General features: G+C 45.8%; 1 protein-coding gene across 2 annotated transcripts in view; it reads right to left on the bottom strand.

Annotated features, from left to right (window-relative positions):
• LOC111850712 (B-cell lymphoma/leukemia 11A-like) overlaps nucleotides 1-18,784 on the bottom strand; it is a 48,467-nt gene extending 29,683 nt beyond the window's left edge. The window contains exons 1-2 of one of the 2 annotated variants that reach the window (XM_023824894.2): nucleotides 18,474-18,784; nucleotides 14,023-14,352 (exon numbers count right to left, since the gene is read on the bottom strand). In XM_023824894.2, coding sequence (XP_023680662.2) covers nucleotides 14,023-14,352; nucleotides 18,474-18,528 — 385 coding nt within the window. In that variant the 5' untranslated portion in view covers nucleotides 18,529-18,784. The remainder of the gene's footprint in view (nucleotides 1-14,022; nucleotides 14,353-18,473) is intronic. The other variant, XM_023824895.2, reaches the window with a different exon arrangement.
• Nucleotides 18,785-22,862: the final 4,078 nt, after the last annotated feature.

Here is a 22,862-nt window from a genome sequence, read left to right as displayed (position 1 = left end):
CTCCCAATAAATTGTGAAGACAAGGAAAAAATATCGGGTCCAGTCTGGCTGGGAATCAGCCCTCATTTTCTAAAAAAAAAAAGCAGCCATTTTTAAACAAGGTTTATAAATTCATTTCAGCAGGAGGTGAGGGAGGGGTCAAAGTTCAGAATACATCCCAGACTTCATCTACTACAGTCTGTTATGACACCGGCTTCAGATAAATCGAGGGACATCTTAAAAGCTTTTTTTTCCCCAGTCCTCTGTACTGCATGACATCTGGGCGGCCGACTTTGGGATGAGACTGGGCTTTACGTCCAACATGAGCCTGACAGGACAGCAGACAGACGAGAACATCTACTCTGAAGAGTCTAGATGTCTCCTCCAGCTCCCAGATCCCTAACTGGGGCCCGTATTGGCACAGAGCAGCGTTTCACAGTCCAGTCCTCGGGGGCCCACAGACGGTCCACGTTTTTGCTCCCTCCCGGCTCCCGACCAGACAGTCCCCATTTTTGCTCTCTCCCAACTCCCAGTAGGCCAGAAAAACATGGGCCGTCCCCGAGGGCCAGATTGGGAAACAATGGCACAGAGGCAAGAACAGAGAGGTGTTCACGACACAATCAAAGATTATACTGCTGCTCCTTCAATTTTCAATCTTCTCCAGTGATGCTCCAGTAGCTCAAAAAGTAGACCATTGTGCTAACAATACAAAGGGCATGGGTTCAAATCCCAGTGAGTACATTAAATTGTAACCCTTCTGTCTACTGTAAGTCAAATGTAAATGCAGCACCTCCACATGTTCTCTCCCTCACACCAGCAGCACAGTGGAGCCACTCAAAATGCTGAAGGATAAATAGTTAGCTAGCCAGTTGACGTTGTTATGGAATTACAGTGATTGGCTGGGGCTCCACAAAGGGATGTTCCAGGATCACTAAACTAGATTTTTCCACACGTGTTCATCCAGACAGACACCTGAACCTCGATTCCCCAAATCTCCTTTCCCTCCTCCCAGGACACCAATGCAGAACTATAACCTCCTGCTGGCCATAGCAAAATAACGAACCAGTCTGTATTGGATTCTAGCAACTTCCCATGTAGAAGATTCTGGTACCACAGCCCCCTGGAAGGAGTATAGGAAGCTTCCCAAAGCGCACATTTCACCAGCGGACACGCGAACAGTATCTCAGCTTGAGTTTCCTTTCCCCTTCCTGTCGTCTCCGCCGCTGTCCACCACCCCCCCACCCCCCCCCCCATCGCCGCGGCCACCTGCTTACTCACACCCCAGGTTAGCGGCTTTAGCTGCATTTCTGTTTTTCTACCTCTAGAAAATCCCCGGAGCAGGGGAAGATGACAGGGCCTGGCAACCCGGCCATATAACCGGTCAAAACTGGTTCTGACGTGGGGGGTGTGGGGGGGGGGGTAAGGAAGCAGTGTCGTTTTACGCCTTTAGCCAAAAAGAAGCCTGAAAGCATTTGATGTATAGTCGGCAGGTATGAAGTGTGTGTGTGTATGTGCGGGGGGGCGCAGGGCGGGGGGTGACAGGGGAAGATTGAAAAGGCTGGAGTGAGCATAGCCAATGACACCGTCTCATCAAATAGCTGGACTTCTGCCAAGTTCATCTGTTAATGGACAGCCAGCGTTGGGCCTAACCCCTCTCCAGCAGACCGCCCCCCTAACCCCCCGTCCTCCTCCTCCGGCTCGCTCACCCTTTCCTCCCTCCCTCCCTCCCTTTCTCCCTCCCTCTCTCAAGGCCTCCCTAACCCAGACACAGATTATTCCCGCGTTTTTCCCTTTCTATTCAAGGTAAACAAAGTGCTTCAAGTTCAGGGTACACCCTGGGACCCTTAACAAAGCAATCTATCATTCTGTCTGGCAGAACCAGTTTGGCCACACCGAGGCTGCAGAGACTAATGGTTCCAGTGTACAATTTTCCCTTTGTGTTCCTGCCCCCCCCCCCCTCTTCGAATCTGCAACCCCCCCACCCCCCAATTCCTTTGCCCCTTTTGCAGACACCAAGGTGCTTGACCGGTCTGGCTAGAGACAAGGGTACCTCCCCCCCCCACCCCCTCCAAACCCACCCCACTCCAGACAAGACAACAGCCCAGAAGAAACAAGTTTAAGAAATATTAATGATTAAAACAACACAGCAGCCAGCCAGGGACGTCAACGGTCCCGCAGGCCATGCAAGCACACATTCCTGCATCAGAGGGAAGGACCAAGGCAGGGACGAGATAGGACCTCTTACCAGGGGGCGAAAACTAACAGCAGAGGATGAATACAAAGGGTATCTCTGCGGGCATAAAGGAGTTTTACCGTACACAAAGTTTGGCATTTGTGTTCATGTCTGGTGCATCTCTTAGAGAAAGGTCACATTCCGGCTCTTCCAAAATCTTTCATCACAAAGCAGTAAGTAATAAACAGCACTCTCAGGGTGAATAAAACGTGCTTCCAAGATGTTTTATCACAGTGACCGTAGGTTGAAGCGGCAATAGAGACAAGACCTTAAACTGCTTTTTCCGGTAAAGACCCCTGACACACACACACAGACGCGCGCGTGCAGCTCCGCCGCTGCCCACTGCTGACAAACGTTTGGCATGGGAGCTTCTGCACCAACAGGGGGCCTAGTGTCCCAGCCTCATCCTTTCATCCAGCGGACATGGCCTCCTGTACAGCTGACTGTGCCATTCTGCAGGCCGGCCAGCAAGCGAGAGATGGTATCCGTGCAGCGCGAGTCCAGGCGGACAGGTACGGAACCCCCCGCGTGGACGGGCACCGCGGGGCCGTGCTGGGGGGAGCCAGATCGCCGCAGGGTCCCCTGACAGCCCTCAGCACCAAAAGGTTACGCCAGAGATTAAGACGCACGTTCAGCACACAGCATTGAAATAACCCCCCCTCACCCCCAACTACCACCCATCAGGACTGAAGAGTAAATCTCCAAAAACTCACGAGGACGGAATCAGGTCGTAGGCTTGTACCATTTCTGTGGACTTTTTTGGAAATTTAACAAAAGTTCTACGTTGGATTACACGAGGATTACATGAGTTTTGGGTCCCAGCCCTGTAACCTGTGCTTAGGAAGCCTGATTTTAGGTCATTGACAGTGTCATCTCTAACACAACAAATAAGGGACTGGAAATGGAGTGAATTTTCAAAAGTTGCTCTTAAATAAACTGGACGCCACGAATAAAGCGAACGGGCCTAAATAAACGAGCCGCTGGCCAATCAGCAGGCGCGGCCCGGTGCTGACTGTGTGGACATGAGGACGGGACCCCCAGCCATAAAAGCATTTCAACAGCCAGACCTCAGATGTAAACCTTCCCCCCGTCGGTCTGTTGCACGATAATGATTTCCACAGGTCTCCCCTCACGCTGTCGGCTGCCTGTGAGTACTCAGAGGAGGGAGGAAGAGAGAGAGAGAAAGAGAGAACGAAAGAGAGAGGAGGAGAGGCAGGCGGAGAGACATGGCCTTTTTCTCCTCGTCAACTAATCATAGGCGAGAGCAGGCTAATCAGCGGCTAACGGCTCACACAGGGGGGGCCGCAGTGGGCACGCGGGGGGGCGGGGGACCCTAACGTAAGACTGCGGCCCATTTGCACACTATCCTGCTAACACTTTATTACAACATCCCCCCGCGTCTGTCGGAAGCAAGGGCAGCTGGCTTTGGGGGGGGGGGGGGGGTCACATCCGTCGACATTTACTGTTTCTCTGCCCATTTTGGGCCGATAAATTATCGATTAGATTTCATCATATCTTACTAAAGCAATTACATCAAGAAAATGATGCCGGCGCGCGGGATCAATTATGCATGCGGCTGGTGGGAAAGGGGGGGGCTCGGGGGGGCAGGCAGGCCGGGATCGCCGCCGCACGCCCCGCCAATAAAAAAACAGCCCGGCTCCCACAGATGTGTCTCATCAGTTCATCTTACTGCCTAAAAAGTTTGCAGCCTTAATAATTTATCTGCGCTCTGGATACAGTTTCCCGGCTGAATATTAACAACTTTGAAGCGAGGGGGGGGGGGGGGGGCAGGTCTGATGGGGTCCCAGGGAAGGAGGATCTGGTGGGCCCCCACGGGGGACTACATTGCAAACCGCACCCCCTCCCCGCACCCCCCACCCCTTCCCAACGTTTTCCATTAGAGAACAATTTTCGACAACTTCTCTTTTTCCCGTCATTTAAAATTCCTTTTTATCACAGTGCCGGTTTCGGCATTCCCTTGAAGCGCTTCGCAGGAGCCGGGAAGAAGGGAGGAAAAAAAAAACAAAAAACAACCACAACAAGCAGTGAACGAAACATGGGAGAAGGCAGGCCCCCTTGTGGAAACCGACAGACGTTTGTTTTGCCCCTTTCCTTTATTTTTGTTTTGTTTTGTTTTGTTTTTAATTGTCTCGGCTCATTATCACTCGCGAACGTATTTACTTATTCATTCGTTTGATGGAGTTTCTTCCTTGTGACGACTTTCAGCCTCTGCTGCAGAGATGAATTATAAATATAGCAGATTTTTTTTTAGACGGGGGAGGAATCAGAGATTAAAACTGCACTGAATATGAATGTGTGTGTTTATCAGTCTGCTTTCCGTCTCAGTTCATCCCAGCATGCATGTGTGTCTGTGTGTTTCTCCTCTTTTAAATGTCTGGCCATGTAAAATGAGGTTCACCGTCTGTTTACACCCAGCTCTGCCCGTCTCCTACACCTTACAGATTTATTGCGCTCGTATTTTATTTTTTCTCCGCTAAAACATGACGCTTTTTCCCATGTTCATAGAGCAATGCGCTTAGTGAAACAAATTACCTCCCGAATTACTAAATCATTCAGATCAGAGCGGGGTAACACGGATGAGGGGGGGGGAGGTAGTGGGGGTTCAACATCTGTTTCCTCAAAGAGAGCGAGAGGTGGAACAAGAAATGTGGAGCTGACAGCCACAGCCTGACACCCCCCCCCCCCGCACCCCACCCCTTAACCTGCGAATTTGGCCGCTGTGAACTTTATTGGGCCTCCAGAATGCTAATAGGTTAAAAAAAAAAGAACCTCTCGGGATCGGTCCACAAAATCTGGCAGGCACCCCGGAGAGGCACGTTGAGGGCCTGCTCTTCCTGGTACCACAGCACTCTTCTCAGTCCAGTCGGAAGTGATTAACGGTGCCTTCAACGAGTGGAGAGTCTTCGGCAGGAAACATCAGGCCAATTCGAGGATGCCGGACTCCCTTCACACTCGCCGCGGCCTCTCAGCCTGCAAAAGAAGCCTTTCGCTTGCATTTGAAATTCCCCCAGTCCTAAATCGCAAAAGTATAAGCAATGTAAGCGGTCCCTGCCAACCCCCCACCTCACTTCAGCACAAACACACTCCGCTGCTCTCTGACACGCCGCGCTGATGTGCTGCGAATGCACATGGTAATAGGCCAATCAAAAATGCAAAACAATTGGCAATTACTGAGAGGGCCTAATGGTCATTAGAATTTACAACTAGGTAATGAACTAAAGTCTGCCCACACCATGCATATTCATAAAGCAATTTAGGCTTTGAAGATTAAAGAAGTGCTTAAAATTCAAATGAGGCTGAGCAAATTATCAGTAAGATTCAGTCAGGAAGTGCGGGGCTCTCTGAGTGCGCGTTTGTATGTGTGTGTGTGTGTGTGTGTGTGCGTGTGTATGTGTGTGTGTGTGTGTGTGTGTGTGTGTGTGCGTGTGTGTGTGTGTTATGTTTATATTACATTGTGGGAACCAAATGTTGCCAAAAATGTGATAAAAAACTGTTATTTTGACATGGTGGGGACCATTTTTCAGGTCCCCACAAAGATCTGTGACTGCAATAAAAAAATTAAAAATGCCAAGTCTCACATTTTGTTTGGTTACTTGTTGGTTAAGGTTAGGGCTGGATAGGGGTAAAGGTCATCATGTCGGGATTAGAGTTTTCCTCATAGGAATTAATGGAAAGTCCCCACAAAAATGTGTGTGTGTGTGTGTGTGTGTCCTCGCTTGTGTGGATGAGGAGACCCAGCGTCTCCTATTTTCGCCTGTGGCTTTCGTTTGGTTTCGTTCTGCATGTAAAACAAACAGGATCCAGAATTTAGCAACAGACGAATGCAAGCCTGAGACACCCCAGTCAGTCTGGCTGGGAAATCAGTCTCAGTTTGGATTTTTAGTATTTTTTGGGTGATCTTTTATTTTTTATTTTATCTACTTTTCTGTTAAAATTATTATAAATATCCTGTCCCGTTTCACTTCATTTGATTAAAAAGATGAACTTATTAAGTTATTTATTCAGTTTACAATGAATGTCCTGAAAAGGCAGAAAAATATTTATATTCAGCAATTCAGCAGTTAGATACTTAGAAACCTGTTTCCCAGGATTATAGTGAAAAAAATAAACACCTTCTGAAAATAAAGCAGCATTAAAAAACCTTTCGATAATATAAAGGGAGAAGAGAGATTAATTAGTTAGAATATGTCAGACATATGAGACAGATGTCATTAAAAAACATGAGCTGCAACCAGGCTGTAAATCCTGCCCGAATGTCTCACTCTCTCACACTCAGTAACTTGGGTCCATTCGGGTATGTCCCGACACTTCGACTACCGTCAAACGGGATAAAGCCGATGGGAAAACCACCGCCCCAAAGTGAACGGATAAACTGTGGATCTGGCTGGCCATGGTGGGGGGGGGAGGGGGAGTGTTTTTCCTGAGAAAAAAAAAACAGATTTTTTTCTGTCTTTGTCGTACAAAACAAGCGACTCTCAACTGACTTGTTCAAAGCCGGAGCCGGCAGATCCAATGGCAGTCGCAGGGGACCGTGAGCGGAGACAGTGACAGGCCGTGACGGGTCACATGACCTGCGCTTGCGCCGCCCCCAAGCCAGGCACGTTTACCCGGGAGCCCGGCCTCTCCGCGCCGGATCTGAGGTGACCACACCTCCCTGAAAACAGCGATCCCACACCGGGCTACATGGAGGGCGCTAGGAAAGCGATTCGATTTCATGGTCAGCAAGGCGCCAACGCGAGCGTAATTAATGCCTTCACACAGACCCGAATGATTTATCCTCATTCTGCGTCCACAAAGTACCTGGGACTCCTACCCCCCTCACACTGGAAGCGGAGCATCAGCCTATGACACGCTGAGCTGCTGATCTGCGTCCTGCCGTTAATCTCTCCTTTAGCTGTCATTTCTCTTTTTACATTTCCAGGTCTCTGTCAGAATTGCTACAGCGAACTCTGTCCTCAAGTGCCCAATTACTACCACAAAACAATACAGTCCCACGTGATCGCACCCGTTCCGTGGCAAAACACAGAAAAGGGGGAATCATTCCAGAATAATCTGCCACTACAATCCGTAATCTGAGCCCTGAGTTTAAGCCCTATCAGATTTCGACAACATTTAGGGCAAAAACGACATCGCCGCCTTTGCAGGACACGGGCTGCCGGCCGCGGACCGGATCTCGCCTCCTTCCAGCTGCAGTAGCGCTGTTAATTTGGTAAACGCTGGAAGAGTGTTGGCACTTTGTCACAGCTGCATGGATGTTATTGAAGGCAACCGCCGCAAAGTGGGCAATCGGCAGGAAAAGAACGGTCCGGAAAAAAAACGGCCGGTGTCTGAAACATTCGCTTATTTTCTTTATCTGATGGCTGGCCGGCGTAATTGATTACTGCTATTGGGTTGCATGGATGGAATAAGAGAGGGGGGAGCTGACAACCTTGAAATGCATGAATGTGTTGGGGGGGGGGGGGGGGTTGGGTTGGCCAGGGAGGGAAGGCCAGGGACTGGAATGAGCTCAGGAGAGAAATGGAGATCATATGCTCCTGATAGGCCTCAACTACGCAGCTGCACATGGGGGGGGGGGGGCAGAGGGAAACGATGGGGGGGGGGGGGCAAAACAGCTTTATTAGGAAAGCACAGGAGGGGCCATGGGCCTCTAAGCGTGACCGTGTCCCGATTCAGCAAGCACCGGAACGCGGGCCAGCCCACCTGAGGACCTGCCCGCCGCCATGGCAGACACTGCAGAGCCCGCGCCGGCCATGATGCTCCGTGCCAAGTATTTGCTGGCATGGCCGGCGGAGGGATGTCCTCCGGCGCGGCTGCCAAATCGCTAGAAGCCTTTCATGTTCACCCGACGGCCGAGCGAGGCCTGCTCTCGTGAGCTCACATGCACGCTCACTCGCACGCTCGCACGCGGGAGCAAGGAGGGAAGGGAGAGGAAGAAATAAACAATTTGTCGTTTATAAAACACCCGCCTGGGGTTACAGAGACGAGTCGCACCACGCAAACAACTTTTATTGATAACTCTCAGAAAAACAGCCAAAATTGTCCCATAACTACAGGGACGCTCAGGCTCCAAACAGTATAAATTCCACAACTGTATTAAAAATATTAGTGCTCTCCCTTTGGAAATCCCCCCCTCCCCACCCCAATATGTTTGGGGAAAAACATCACATCCCTGTCCTTCCCACACCTATTGATCACACAGCACAATGGCACCATTGTTTACTTTTAACATGGGGCTGCTTTTCTTGTATTCAAATTTCTAACAAGAAAAGGCATAACCATTCAGAGGAGAATACCTGAAATTAGTCAAAGTGCCTAGCAAGAGCGAGAGAGAAAGAGAAAAGAGCAATTCATCTGAAATTGCAATGAAACAAAAAAACTGCAAAAGAAAAGCTCAGCTTACAGGGGCAGAAAATTGTTCCCTGTGCTTTTTCTTTAAAAAAAAAAAAAAAAAAAACAGGGAGGGGGGGCTGCAAAGCGTAAATCTGCTGCCTTTGGTTTCAAAGAAGTTGTACGTATACGCGGCCAATTACGGGGAACCGGCCGGCCGGAGGACCGGCAGATAGCCTCGAACAAAAGGATGCGTGAGGACCGCATAGCCTCTTCTCGTTAGAGAAAAAAGCGCGCGCGCGCACACACACACACGCCGATTTGCGCAGGGGGCAAACGCCAGACTACCGGTGGGGAGGAGGTGTGGCGCCGTGCCAGGGCTCCTGCTTGCTAAATACCTTTGTTTCGGCTAGCGGGACGGCGGCCCCGATCGCAGGTAGTCGGCGCGCATCTCCCTCAGCCTCGCTGTCTGGACGTTTAAGATAGAAACAGAAGTTGCATCTCGCAGGAAATTCCCGTTCCTCTACACTCGGAGACGAGGGCGCGAGTACCGGAGCCGCTAATCAGGATAAATTAAATTCGAAAAGACAACGGATCTTCAGAAGAAAATAAAACTGGGGCTTCAAAAATAAATTTGTGCTACGTTTTTTTTTTCTGACACCTCCACGCCGACCACTTCGCAAAAAAATATGAAGAATGAGGGTGAAAAAAAATCTTCCAAGCTATATTTTATGCTCGAATGGATCATTTGTTCCACGTTAAAGTGAAAGCAAAATATAATTCTCTAAACTGTCTCTGTATACAGCGAGATGGGTTATTTTTAAAATTAAATTCAAAGCAGAAATAATCTCTCTCCCCCTCTTACCCACCCCAGCCCAGACAGGCCTGTATCATGCAAATCAAGGCTCAAGATGTGAAATATTCAAACTCAAGGTTGTACAGTATAAACTGGGCTTCAGTTCATATAAACCGTAACCCTTCAAAGGCGGAACTATTTCTCTCCCCAGCATGTAAGAAACTGCTCTCTCACACACACACAGGCCCATATTTAAATAATCCAAAATGCAAGGAATATTTACAATTAGAAACATCTGAATTTCCCTTGTAGGGGATGCTGTGGAGATGCTCGCCAAAACGGATGGAGCTCCAGTCTGACAGACAAAGAGAGAAGTGGTCTATGAGGCCCCCCCGGAGGACCATCACCAAGCACCCCCGCCCCCCACTTGGCACACTACCACAGACAATGCCACTGAAGCCCCCCCCCCCAACCCGCCAAGATGGAGGGGGGCCTTGCCGACGGACGGCACCTCAAACACGAGGGGGCCACGTGCATCTCTGGTGCGGAGCCGCGGGCTGGGGGTGTGAGCGGAGCCTGGCAAACGAAGCAAGCGTGCCAGGAGAGGCAGAGCACGGTCGCCCTCCTTCAAAGCGGGTCAGTGGAACAGTGGCCAGGCTGCTCGGCACGGACAGCGCATTCTGCAAGGCTGAGGAACCGCGCGGCTCGGAGCAGTACTGTGAGCGGTACTGGGAACAGTACCAGGAGCAGTTACCAAGAACAGTACCAAGAGTGGTACCATGAGCAGTACTGAATGCAGTATCAGGAGTGGTACCACGAGTGGTACTGGGAATGGTACCAGGAGTGGTTACCAGGAAGAGTAATAGGAGTCGTATCAGAATTGGTCTCAGGAGTTGAACCAGCAATGGTACCAGAAGCAGTACTGGGAGTCAGCAGGTGGTACTGGGAATGGTACCAGGAGCAATTAACAGGAGCAGTTACCAGGAACAGTACCAGGAATGGTACTGGGAGCAGTACCAGAGACAGTACCAGGGGTTGCCAGGAGCAGTACTGAGAATGGTACCAGGAGCAATTAACAGGAGCAGTTACCAGGAACAGTACCAGGAATGGTACTGGGAGCAGTACCAGAGACAGTACCAGGGGTTGCCAGGAGCAGTACTGAGAATGGTACCAGGAGCAGTTACCAGGAACAGTACCAAGATCTGCTACCAAAAATAGTACCAGGAACAATACCAGGATCTGTTACCAAAGTAGAACCAGGAATAGTACCAGCAATGATACCAGGAAGGGTACCAAGGGTATTTACCAGGATGATTTACCAGGAGCAGGCTGGAGAGAGACAACTGTCATCTGACCACAGTCCTTAGCTGGTTACCTCAAAAAATCCCAACCTGGAAGACAAACCCAAAGCCAGTCTGGTCACTACTGTCTTTGCCCCCTCCAGCACTGTCCCCTGCTACCCCCACACCCCCCTACCCATAGACAGGCACGCACAAGCAGCGCTATGGCAGCCCGGAACCAAACTTCCCACGTTAGCAACGGCAACAGAACAATCAGCAAATAAACTCAGCAGCTAAATGACCGCATAACTGATCTCCATAAAAACCCTCTGTCCAAGCTGGCCAGTGTGCAGTATTCATTTGTGGTCCAGGATTGGTTGGTTCTCTGATAGCTGTGGCTCAAAGTCAGATATAACCTCATGTCCACTTTAAAAGCCGCGAGTGCGGTCAACGCTGGGGCGAGCATGTTAACCGCCAGTCCTGCACATAAATACGTTAGTTAACGAGAGCGGTCGAGTTTCACTGTAGTCAGGGAACAATCAAGAGAAACTGCATATATACACAAAACCCTCGTTCAAATCTCACAGTGCCAAAACACGACAGAACAACTGAAATCATATTTTGCACCAATAACTTTGCAACTTCCCAAACCAGGTGAAGCAAAGGAACTTCACAGGTAGTCTCATTTACAAATGACTTATGAAAAGCTCATATCTGAGGAGAAATTAAACGGCTTTGCTGTCGGCCATTCCCAAAACGGGCGCGATTCTGTGCACTTTTCAGACGCTCCCTATTATACCAGTAACATGTGCAGCAACATGATACATCAGCAGCGAGTCCCGAGATTTGGTGTAATCCTGCTCACAGATTAACGGGCATGAATTAATGATGAGTTCAGAAGTCGACTTGACTGAACCGTACACCGGAATGGCTGAGCCGTGGTGCTGGAGGAGTCATTACTCCCCCCCCCCCCCCCCACCCCGGGCTTCCTGTAATAGGCCCCACGCTGAGGAGTCGGGCTGGCATGTGACGGGCCGCCCATCATCACTATAAACAGCGACGCTCCACATGCAAATGGGCTGTTACATCATCCGTGTGCTGCTGCATAATTACCCGTAAAAGCAGGACCGCGGACCCCTGACGGCCTGCCATCAGCCCCCTCCCCAACCCCACCGCCCGGACCCGAGCACAGGTTGGATCCACCGGGAACCATCACAGCAACGCTGCACATTTCACTCCCCTTTCGTTCCTCTTTATTTCTGGTTAAGAGCCAGTGTCAGACAACAGCATGACAGCAGACAGCAGGCTTCCGGAACGGCAAAAATCACATCCCGACAAACCTTCCATCCAGGCACAAATCGCTCCCCCAGTGCTAATTTTTCACATTCTAAAAGCATTTAAAAAAAAATAACACCAAAAACTCACTCCCATAACTAATGTAACCAATAGACACGGGGGGGTTAACCCCCGAAATGGGTAGCCACAACACGTAAAGGGAGGGGGGGGGGGGGGTCGCATTCCTACCACGGGCCTCAGCCTGTAGGCCGCTGACAAATCGCCAAACAGACGTTTTTATTTTCAGCCTGCAGACAACCTTGATAAAAAGATCCAGAGGCTGAAAAAGAGTCTCAAGTGGAGTACGCAGATTCAGGACCTTCTATAAACGCCGAAGCACAGGGTTCAGACCAAGTGCTGCCATTGATGTTTTATAGCTGAAATAAGTGACGAGTATTATTATTATTATTATTACTCTTATTGTTATTGTTGTTTGTTGTTATTTCACATGAAAGAATCAGCCCCATTGACAGAGCTAAACCGAAAGAAAAACAGGTGTCTGGTTTAAATAAGTTCAAACCCCCTCCAAGATGGCAAACAGGAATCAGAAGAGAATGGAGAAACTCTGTCAGCGTGCCTCCAGAAAGCCGATCTGCGGGGTCGGCGAGAGACTGAGACTGCGTTTACACCTCACGTAAGTGTGGACGTGGCCAGTGCAGACTCAGCCAAGACGTATCAGACACACAACGGAGGCACTGAGAGGGTCTGACTCTAATGAAGAGGGACCACCCCAGGTCACACTCCAACTCCACACATTCCATCGCTTTTTTTTTTCTTATTTTAACAGACGGCCAAGGTGCTTTTTCTTCATTCTTTCATTACTTCCTTTCTTTCTTTACACTTTCCCAGGTTTTTCCCCCCACGCTTTATTTAGTTGTTGGAAGTCAACTGCTGGAAGTTCTACGTAATTAAAATAACCAGGAATCAAGCTAACAATTAGCGGCGTCAAGATTCTCAAAATAAATTGCTCTTCTCCGACAACCAAAAATAACCAGATTCCTCTTCTCTCTGCCGTTTCAGAAGGGAAGCAGAAAGTCCCGTACAGCTGCACGTTGATAGGAATAAGATGTGGCTGCAGGAAACCAGAAAGTAATTAAGACACATCTGTTGGAACCACATGACAGAGGCTGACTACCACCGTAGATGTTCTTCATCACACGGCTTAGATGGATGTTGGACTCTCCTGCCACACCACCCATTTTCCCTACTATGTGTCCCTACATGCTGGACTTTTAAAGGTGGGGAGGGGGGGCAGCTCACAGTCCCCCGTCACTCCTGTGGCCCCACCTGGTCACAAAGGGCCCAACCAGGGCCACCAGTGCCATTTGGCGACATTAGTTTATTGCGACTTAACCCTAACCTTTCCATGATCGCAGCAGCTACTCGCCAGCTGTTTACAACAACACCTTGCATTCCGGAACCGACAGAACCTGCACAGTTCCATTCGATGGCAGCTGAAAACGTTGAACGGATTGACAGGAAATAGAGAGGCTTAGAGTCTTAATAGTAAAAGGCTTAGACCAGGTCCAAGAAAAAGAGCAGACTGTGCTTACAGAGACTTATCGTATTATTGTTGTTAATAAAAAAGTAAGTCCTGTCAGAAAGAGCCAGCAAGCCCCCATTAGTGCTATATAATCTGTGTCATAACTTGGAGAAGGGTGACTGGAAAGTATGAGCTGGGGAAATAAGACACTTTTATTCTGGCTTTCGTTCTAAATAACGGTCCAACAGCCGTGACGTGCACTGCTAGCACCTTAACCACACCGGAGCCGTGGGTCTCCTTATCGCCCTGCACAGGAAAGCAGCAGGGATGGTGTATTAATCAGGTACCGTCTCCCAGACTCAGGCGACATGTGAGATGGTCGCCGCTACTCCGTTGGAACCCCACAGAGATGCACCGTGCCCTGGGAAAACACACGGGCCTCGCCATGCCGGCAGGTGGCTCTGCGTTTGGGAGCGAGCAACGACCCCCCCACCACCTCCCCATGGCCAAAAAGCAGGGCCGGGAGGGTGACAGACACACAGACACGCACAAAATAAAAGACAATTACCTGTTATGTTTTCCTGCTTAGGGCAAACTCCTCGGGAGGAAGTGGACAAACAATCGTCATCTTCCGGCGTGACTTGGATTCCCACCTCCACGGGGCGGGGGGCCCTCCGGGGCTCACTCTGGGGGGGCGACTGTGGCCTATCCAAAGCCTTGTCCAGGCACAAACTGCTGTTGCATTGCTTCCTTTTGTGCTCAATAAAAATGAGGATATCTCCCAGGGGGAAGTTCATCTGACACTGGCCACAAGTGAGGAGATCTTGATCCCCTTCCGGAGCGACGAGCACCCTGTGTTCCTGCTGCTCCTCTTGGATGGGGGCAGCCAAGGGCTCTGCTGTGGAGAGGGGGCAAAAAATTTAATAAATAGGGGCTACATTACAATACAGTGCACATCAAAGCAGAGTCGCGGGTCGTCTACGGCTCGTGGGTTCGCTCCTTTTGAGAAGTAGGCATCGCGCGTCAGCATATCCAGGTGCCCCTGGCATCAGTTAAAATTTCACGCATTCAGGCCTGGCCTCTCCTTCAACTTTTTCTTACACAGATACAAAATTCTTTCAAGAAATAGCAGCAGTGAGGTGAGGGCGGGCCTGCACTTCCCAGTAAAAGGAATTATATACAAATTGTCATATGATTAACATAACAAACTGATATTCAACAAAAAGCTACATTTATTTACATGTGTCAGCACAGTACATTCTTGTCTTTTATCTTATCTGAAATATAATAAATCAATAAAACAGTCAAAAGATTTGACTATAATAAATATTTATTACAATTAGCCCAGAAATAGGATGTCTACGATAAATGTTCCACTTAATGTAGGTTTTAAACGGCATGGATTCGCCTACTGATATTTACTATATCGTTCATCGGGGAGGAGGAAAAAAAATAGTAAAGACGGTTAAGCTGGTCTTCTGTAGGAAACGCTCCATAATTTTACGCCAACTCCTAACAAGGCCACAGTAAAGGGCACCTGAGCTGGAAACAAAGGCGCAGGAAACAAGTATGCATCAGTGAACAGACCCCCCCCCCTCCCCACCCAAAAAAAAAAGACTTTTACCCCACTACTTTCACTTCGTTTTTCCCCTCCATCCTTCACTTCAACTGAAATAATAATAATAATAATAACAAGGAAAGACGCGTTGATAAATCGAAAATTCTATAATTATAATACAAATAAAAACATTAAAAATACTCTAGTGAATACGCTTGATTTTTGTTTCCTTCATAATCACTTTCACAGCCGGAGCCCCGTGTTCAGATAACCGCGTGGCTGTACAGTCGGCAACAGTCTACGTCTTATTCACTCCGAGATTAGGACGTTAACTTTGTGCAGTTCATTCAGCGGCACTACAATGCGGACTCTTCAACGTCAACGACGGTATTTAAAAGACAAAAAAGGAGTCTAAAGAAACGGCACAACCTGTGATGATATTTAGCGCCGGTCGCCCAGAGTCAAACTCACTCCGTACGCTTTCTAATGTTTAAATAGCTTTGACCTTCTTTATTATGGTGCCAATTTCACATTTTAATGAACCTAAAACCACTGAGGATCAAAAAATAGATTCTAATTTTACATCGGGATGATTGGAATACATTTCGGTAAAAGTGCTGGGATCTTGTGAACTGAGGTTAAATTTATTTCAGCACAACCTAGACCAAATATTGAGGGGCGTATGTGGAGTAGTTCCCAGACGTGCAGTGAGAAAACATTTCGAAGTGCGATTGTACGCGACATGTGCGCACGATCTAGGACGAGATAGGATGACATAGGATGACATAGGATGAATCCTCGCCGCTGTTTCTACCCTTAATTTTTAGTCGGGTCAGACATCGTGGGACTAAACAGCATTCCGGCGCATTTCAATGCATTAACAACAACTGAAAGAAAATGCCGTTCTTATGATCACATCTGTAATCCTGTTTTTCCTCCCCCCACCCAAGAAAAAAGGATACCAGCTTTTGATGTTGTGCACCTTCTCATTTTTGCTCAGTTAGGCCATACTGGTTTGTTTTTATACGCGTCCGAATACGAAGGAGATCGAATCTTGCCAAGCTATACATTTACTGAAATAACCAATCACAGATCGTGATTTACATTAGGTTCGATCTATTTTATTACAATATTTCTACAAAATATATGTTTTGCAGACATCCAGAATAACAAATACTTCTGGTTTAATTTTTCCTCCACAAAAAACAAATTCAGATCCAGCACAGCTGTTTCAAATGATTAAGTATAACCTAATGCGGATGTCCGTACGTATATTCACTTCACAAATTCAAGGTTCCACCGATTCACCCATCCCCCAAATACTAATTCAAGGAAAGCACACAGAGAAAAGAATATCTGAAGCCAATGGGTAAGTTAGGGGTACATCACCACTTCATTATTTCAGTCCTTCATTACTGTATTTCCAGAATATTTTCGAAGCCTAATTTAAAGGTATTTAGTTTTACAACAAAGTAAGACCTAACTACCTTTTTACGAGTTTTACTTGCTAACGTACGTTTATTATAAGAGGAGTAAAACGCTTCAATGCTGAAGTAACACACCAACTCAAGTATAACAAAATACAAGTTTATTTTGCCATTCAACCCATTATCTTTAAACGTTTTACGACTGAGCCACAGATCGACACAGATTAACATTCCCTGAAAAAAATGTGTTCTTTAGGAAAAGATGTAATTTGTAATTTGCAATGACTAAATGAGAAAATGTAATTAAAAAATACTAAATCTTGAATAAGCCGCGTTTATAAGTTTTTAAAGGACGGTTAGTCAAAATAGGAATTTAATTATTGCGCCTATGTTGTTGTTGTTGTTGTTATTATTATTATTATTATTATTATTATTATTATTATTATTATTATTATTATTACTTGGCTATTAGATGAAAATCATTTGAACATATTAAAGTTAATAAGTTATAGCGTTAATGTGATGTTGATAATTTCATGAAAATTTGTTTAACAAATATAGTTTGAAAGCCGCAGAATCGGAGACGACGAGGGGCTTAAGGGATCGGGAATAAAAGATCCCAGCTCCCTATTATACGTTCCCTTTCAATCCAAACACAGAGTGAAGACCGGCCGATCGAGGCAGCGGTGAAATTGATCAGGTTCACGTTCATTTCCAGTTTATGATCGTCTTCTGCCTCCTAGCGGCGAGACTGAAATATAAGCCAGGTCTCTGCGAGCGAGTAGATGCGGTTATATACAAGAATATCACCAAAAAAATAACTGAGAAGCTGGACATTTGTGTGAATAAACGATATATCACAATCTAATAGCTTCAGATGCGTCCAGAGAGTGCCGTTTCAAAGAAACATAACATATGGGTTTAAGTCTATCCAGAAAATTAACGCTGAATACGGAAACTGTTTCATGGAACCAACAGATCGTCCTTAGTCTACACGCCTATAGCTTAACGTTAGAAAAACGTGGGTGTATGATTGCAATTGACGCTACTATACTAAAGTAAAGTGGCCCGTGATCTCCAGTAAACATACATACTTAGTATCCGTGCATATTATATCGAGATGAAGCAATAACCGTTTCATGTGAAAAGTCAGCTATATTACAATGACGAAAAGCTTTTCGGCGTACGACCCGAATGCACACACTTTATCTTACCTTCATGGTTTTTGTTTTGTTTAACTGACGAGAAACAAGTGATCCAGGGAAGCAAAATACTGCAGAAGTCTGCGCTCCTAAGTCCTGGTAAACGAACGCCTGCCGATTTTGCAAGGCGGTTCTTTTAGATCTCTAATTGCAAAAGCGACTATAGTTTACGAATTAAAGCAAATCTGTAGAGAAAATCTAAGGATCGTTATACATTTCATTTCTCCACTATCGATAGGGCTGTCGCCGAGCCATACACCACGCACCGCTTGTAAACAGTTGGACACGAGATTTTTCCCAATCAAAATCCACTTCAACTTTTTTTTTTGAAAATCTTCCAAAAAATGGTACAGCGAGGGGAATCCTCTCTAGGCGACTGTGGCAGGATCTTGAATCCGACACGTTTGTACCATTTTACTATCGCAGATCCTGCACGCTACCTTTGTCAATCACCTACCTTACAGTATATGCCCGTAAGTGGCTTGCAGCAGCGGGGCAAGAAAGTCATATAGCCTATATATATTTCACCTTGCAAAGAAAAATCCCCCTGGAAAGTACTCCGAAATGAAGAGCCTGAATGTTAAAAAATAAAACTTTTGCGGGTATTATATGGAATTGCACTTGTGTAGGTATTAGCAAAAAGAATATACACAGTGCGTGCTTCTCGCCGCGATTTTCAGTTAAGTCCACTTGACCACGATCCTTGCCGTCCAGTGTCCAAAACCGCGTCACTAATAATTACAGTTATAGATAGTATCCACAGAAGACACTAGGCTGCGAGCTGGCAGAACTGATTTCGGAAATTGTGTAAATAATTTTTTATCATACTTACGTGTAAACTCCCGTTTGCTTAAGTGCTGGGGTTTGCCTTGCTTGCGGCGAGACATGGTGGTTACTAGTGGCTTTCAGCGCGGTTCACATCGGGAGAGCCGGGTTAGAAGGCAGACTCCAGAGGAAATATCTTCATCAATGCCTTTGACATCCAAAATAAATTAGAAATAATACAAAGATGGCGCGGAGAAGATGGATTGTGGGATAGCCGTCATGGCTTTTTTGAAAAGAGAGATGAAAAAATGGCAAAAGCCCCCCTGAGCAGCAAGTTCAAGTGCGGACGTGACGTCCCCGCGAACTTGAACGTCAGGAGATGGATGGACACAGACATACAAAACATGGGCAGGGCAAAGCCGGGGAGTGGGAGGAGGGAATGGAAATAAAAAAACCAATGGACACTCATTAGGGGCCGGACATGAAAAATAGACCCATAGAAACCAATGGACAGAAAGATCAGGGGGCCGGACAAGAGGCAAGGGGGGAGAGAGATAGCGAGAGCAGGGGAGAGGGAGACGCGAGAGAGAGAGAGAGCGAGAGAGAGAGAGAGAGAGAGAATGGTTTAACGAAGGAACTATGCATTGACCACGGGAGGCAGTCGTAGAAAAAAAAACGAGAAGGCAATGTACAGGCATTCAAGAAAGAGACATATTTTCGTGTATGTAGAAAGGAGGGGAGGGACAGGTGAGGAGGCAGTTCATTTTTTTTTTAAAAAAGAGAAAAAATACACAATGTCTAGGAATCCGGACCGGGAGTATATTGTTTTAACAGACGTGCACATTCGAATAATTCGTGATGTATCGCGTTTTCTTTTTTCTTGAAATGGAACTGAACGAAAGAAACAAAATACGTTTCTTGCACAGGATAAATTGCTTCTATTTTGAAGAAAGTCTTAATAGTGTTAAAGTCGAGACAGCGGGTGTATAGACACAGCCAATACGCCACGGGAATTCCAGGAAAAAAAGTGTGACTATGTTTAATATCCGTATGTTTGTGTATTCGGGCACGCGTTTGTGGAGGGTGTACGTTAATGCACGTGTAGAAAAAAATAACAGCTAACAAAAGCACCACCTAAACAGATTTAACACTGACACCTTCTGGGAACGCGAGATGGCATCATCGGGATTGTGAAGTGGATGCGGGGGGGTGGGGGGGCACTACCGAACTAATGAAAGTAGCTGACGTATGACTGAGAGATTGGCAAGCGAGCAACTAAATTACAAGGGTGAATTGCTTTGAAAACGTGTTGAGACTCGCACTGTGACTGCTCGGCGGTGAAAGGGGAGAAATCATGAGAATCACAGAAGGAGATGTTCGGGACAAGAAGTTCTGTGTCGAAGAGGAAAATACCTGTGAGTGAAAATATTTGCTAGGTCAAAGTTCAATTGTTCATTTTTGGGTGGGTGCGTGGTAATGACTTTTCATTTTTTGGTCGCCGATTATACATTTATAATTTAACACAGTTGGAGCTACATTGAAAGATTTAACAAAATCGTAACCTTAATAAAAATTTAGGCTATAGTTTATTAATTTATGTATTTTTAAGTAAACGTCGTAATAACATAACATTTTAACTCGGTGCTTTGTTTTGGCTATATATATCGTTTATGATTTCCAGAGGCATCAAATTCGTTAAAATTATTTGTATCAAAACAGAAGCGTCTAACGTTGAAGATGAACCAGATATAATGATCATCTTTCTGAGCCCTATCAGGGAAGCGGGCTAAATATCGCCTTGGAGAGTGATACATATTTAATCCGCGTAGTGGACTGCGGTCATGCGAATGAGGTTTTTTTATCTTCTCCATTTAAGGAGAAACTTCCTGTGCAACGTACTATCAGACTCATTCAACTACTGTTTCTTCATGAAACACTTATATATAAGAGCAACTGCAAAATTATTAAATATGGAAACTTATGCATAGAAACATACGTATAGCCTATATGGCATATGGCAAATTATATTAAACAGATATGCCAGACAGCACAAATGGACTTTTTATAATAAATTTTAAAAACACTTTTGTCAGATATTTTATGATTTGTTTATTCATTATAGTCCATGTTTCGCTTTCATTTGAAGACCATCGTGTGGTGCCTGTTTACAGTTTTTTTTAATGCAAACGCTTTTTCAAATTTAGCCGTGTTCAAAAGCGTTGTTCCTGCCAACAAGACAGCCCGCCGGAGCGCATTCTTTGTGGGGCCCTAACGCGAATTCGACATGCAAAAATTACGTAATTAAATTGAGTGGCTGAGGTGCTCCTTGAAAACGGCAATATATACCAGATTAAATGAATAACGCTTCTGTACATTAAAATCACTGCTTAATGGTTTGACTCAATAACCTTGACTTCTCACTGTGACACACTGTTAGTCTCAGGGAGTGTCTGAAAATAGGATTTACACTCAGATACTTTAGCTGAAAAGCACTGTCCCCTGGAAACGGGGATAAACTTGTAGAAATTATATATTTTTTTCATTATTTGTAAATACAAATACATTTTACTAGAAACTAGAACCAGTATATTTGTAGTATATATAATAACAGTCTCTGTGGTTTACGCATATTTCATTTTCCTTTGCATAATTATATAGGCTACTCTATATAATTATCCAAATTATTTTAGCGATCATCTGTGGACGATAACAGGGTTAGTGGTATAATTACTATGTGTCTTTTTTATTCGCGTAGAATGCGAGGAAATTTTCATTTGACGTCCCGGATGACTGGTCGGTACGATTATGTTGTCGATCAAACAGCACGAAGTGGTAAAACCTTCAAATCATTCAAGACTGTATCTGCTGTCCGCCATAGCAGCCCTTTTAACCTCTAGCAACCTTCCTTTCTTTCCATCAAATCCGCGCTTGACTCACTTTGAGTAGGTAAACATAAACAGTGACGTGGTCACTGTGACAGTTTATTAATCCGGAATCCTCTTCTAACCAAAGTGAGCAGAAGCGATACGAGGCTACAACTCTGAGCCTTCCTCTGCACGACGGAATCCGACATTACGTTAAATAAGCAACTTGCAATGTTAGCGTGTTTGAGAAAAAATACGGGTCGTTTTTTTAACAATTCGTGAAGTGTACGCCCCCCTATTCCTTAAATCAGGTTCATTATATTCCTCCTAATCGCGCCCAGAGTAAAACATAGATGGAACAGAATACTCAAAGATATTTTAAATGCCACGATTACTGGTGTAATATAACTCCAGTGTGCTTGATACCGAAGTGGACAATGTGACATTTAAGAAGAAACTTCTTATTTACTTCTTATTAATGTACCTAAAGATTAAAGGAGTCCACACTAAAGAAGTACGTTGACTCTCACTCCTTAATTCCGAATATGTGCTTTAGATTTATTACGATGAGTTTTTAAAGGTTCTTACCTGATAATGATAGTTTGTGAAGTAGATACGGACTTTGTTACCTAGCCCAAAAACCATTCAGACTTTTCTAATGCTTCTAAAATAAAGTCAACAGATGACTGCTTAGACTGAATAAATTTGTGGAGAGATCCATCAGAAGGATGTCTGGCAGACCTACGGACTGTAAATGCTGGTACTGTTGAATATTCTACTTAGAACGTAAACTGATGACAAAGGTTTTCGGGTATCACACACATCAGTCTAATTTAAGTAATGAGCCAGTCGTGTGACCTCGCTTACCTTTACCGCAAAGTGAGGAATTTCAACAGCGCCATTGTCATCTTTACAGTCACTGACAATCCAACATACAGCAATGTCCCTGACATGATCACATATCTCTACAGAGATCGGCATCCGGACAAACTCACGAGTCCATATCGCGTTCGAGTTACCTTCACGTTACTCTAAAAGGGTCATAGGCTTCCTGTTGTGTCACAATGTTGTGATACAATATTATAATTTTATAGTAATGAAGATTTCGCACTGTAGCCGAGAAAAAGATCACTGCGCTTGACTGGAAGCCATGCGAAAGGGACTCTTTAGATAAAGACAGTCCGTGCTGGAAATATCGGCAGGGTTTTTGAAAAGAAATAATAATAATAATAATAATAATTATTATTATTATTATTATTATTATTATTATTTTTTAATAGACATTCACTTTTGTTTCTTTCTCAATTTCTTTATTATTTAGTGTTTCCATGTTAGCTGCACCCCCCCCCTCCCCCTAATAAGGTTTACAAATGACATTTGCGACAGTCTAGTTCGCTGGTTAAGGTTAGTAACAGTAACAGAAGTTTAGCTAAGGTAGTAATGCAGACCAGTTCTGACCTGTTGAGACCAACAAATAAGGACTACTCCTTTGGACCTCTAATTCATAGATGTAGCGCAGGCAAATTCGCAGATCGACGCTGATTACACCAATCACTTGAAACACAGCCAAACACTTCAATGCAGTGATCACC

The sequence above is a fragment of the Paramormyrops kingsleyae genome, chromosome 20 (assembly GCF_048594095.1).
Source record: "Paramormyrops kingsleyae isolate MSU_618 chromosome 20, PKINGS_0.4, whole genome shotgun sequence".
Classification (NCBI taxonomy): Eukaryota; Metazoa; Chordata; class Actinopteri; order Osteoglossiformes; family Mormyridae; genus Paramormyrops; species Paramormyrops kingsleyae.
This window is presented reverse-complemented; position numbering and strand designations above follow the sequence as displayed.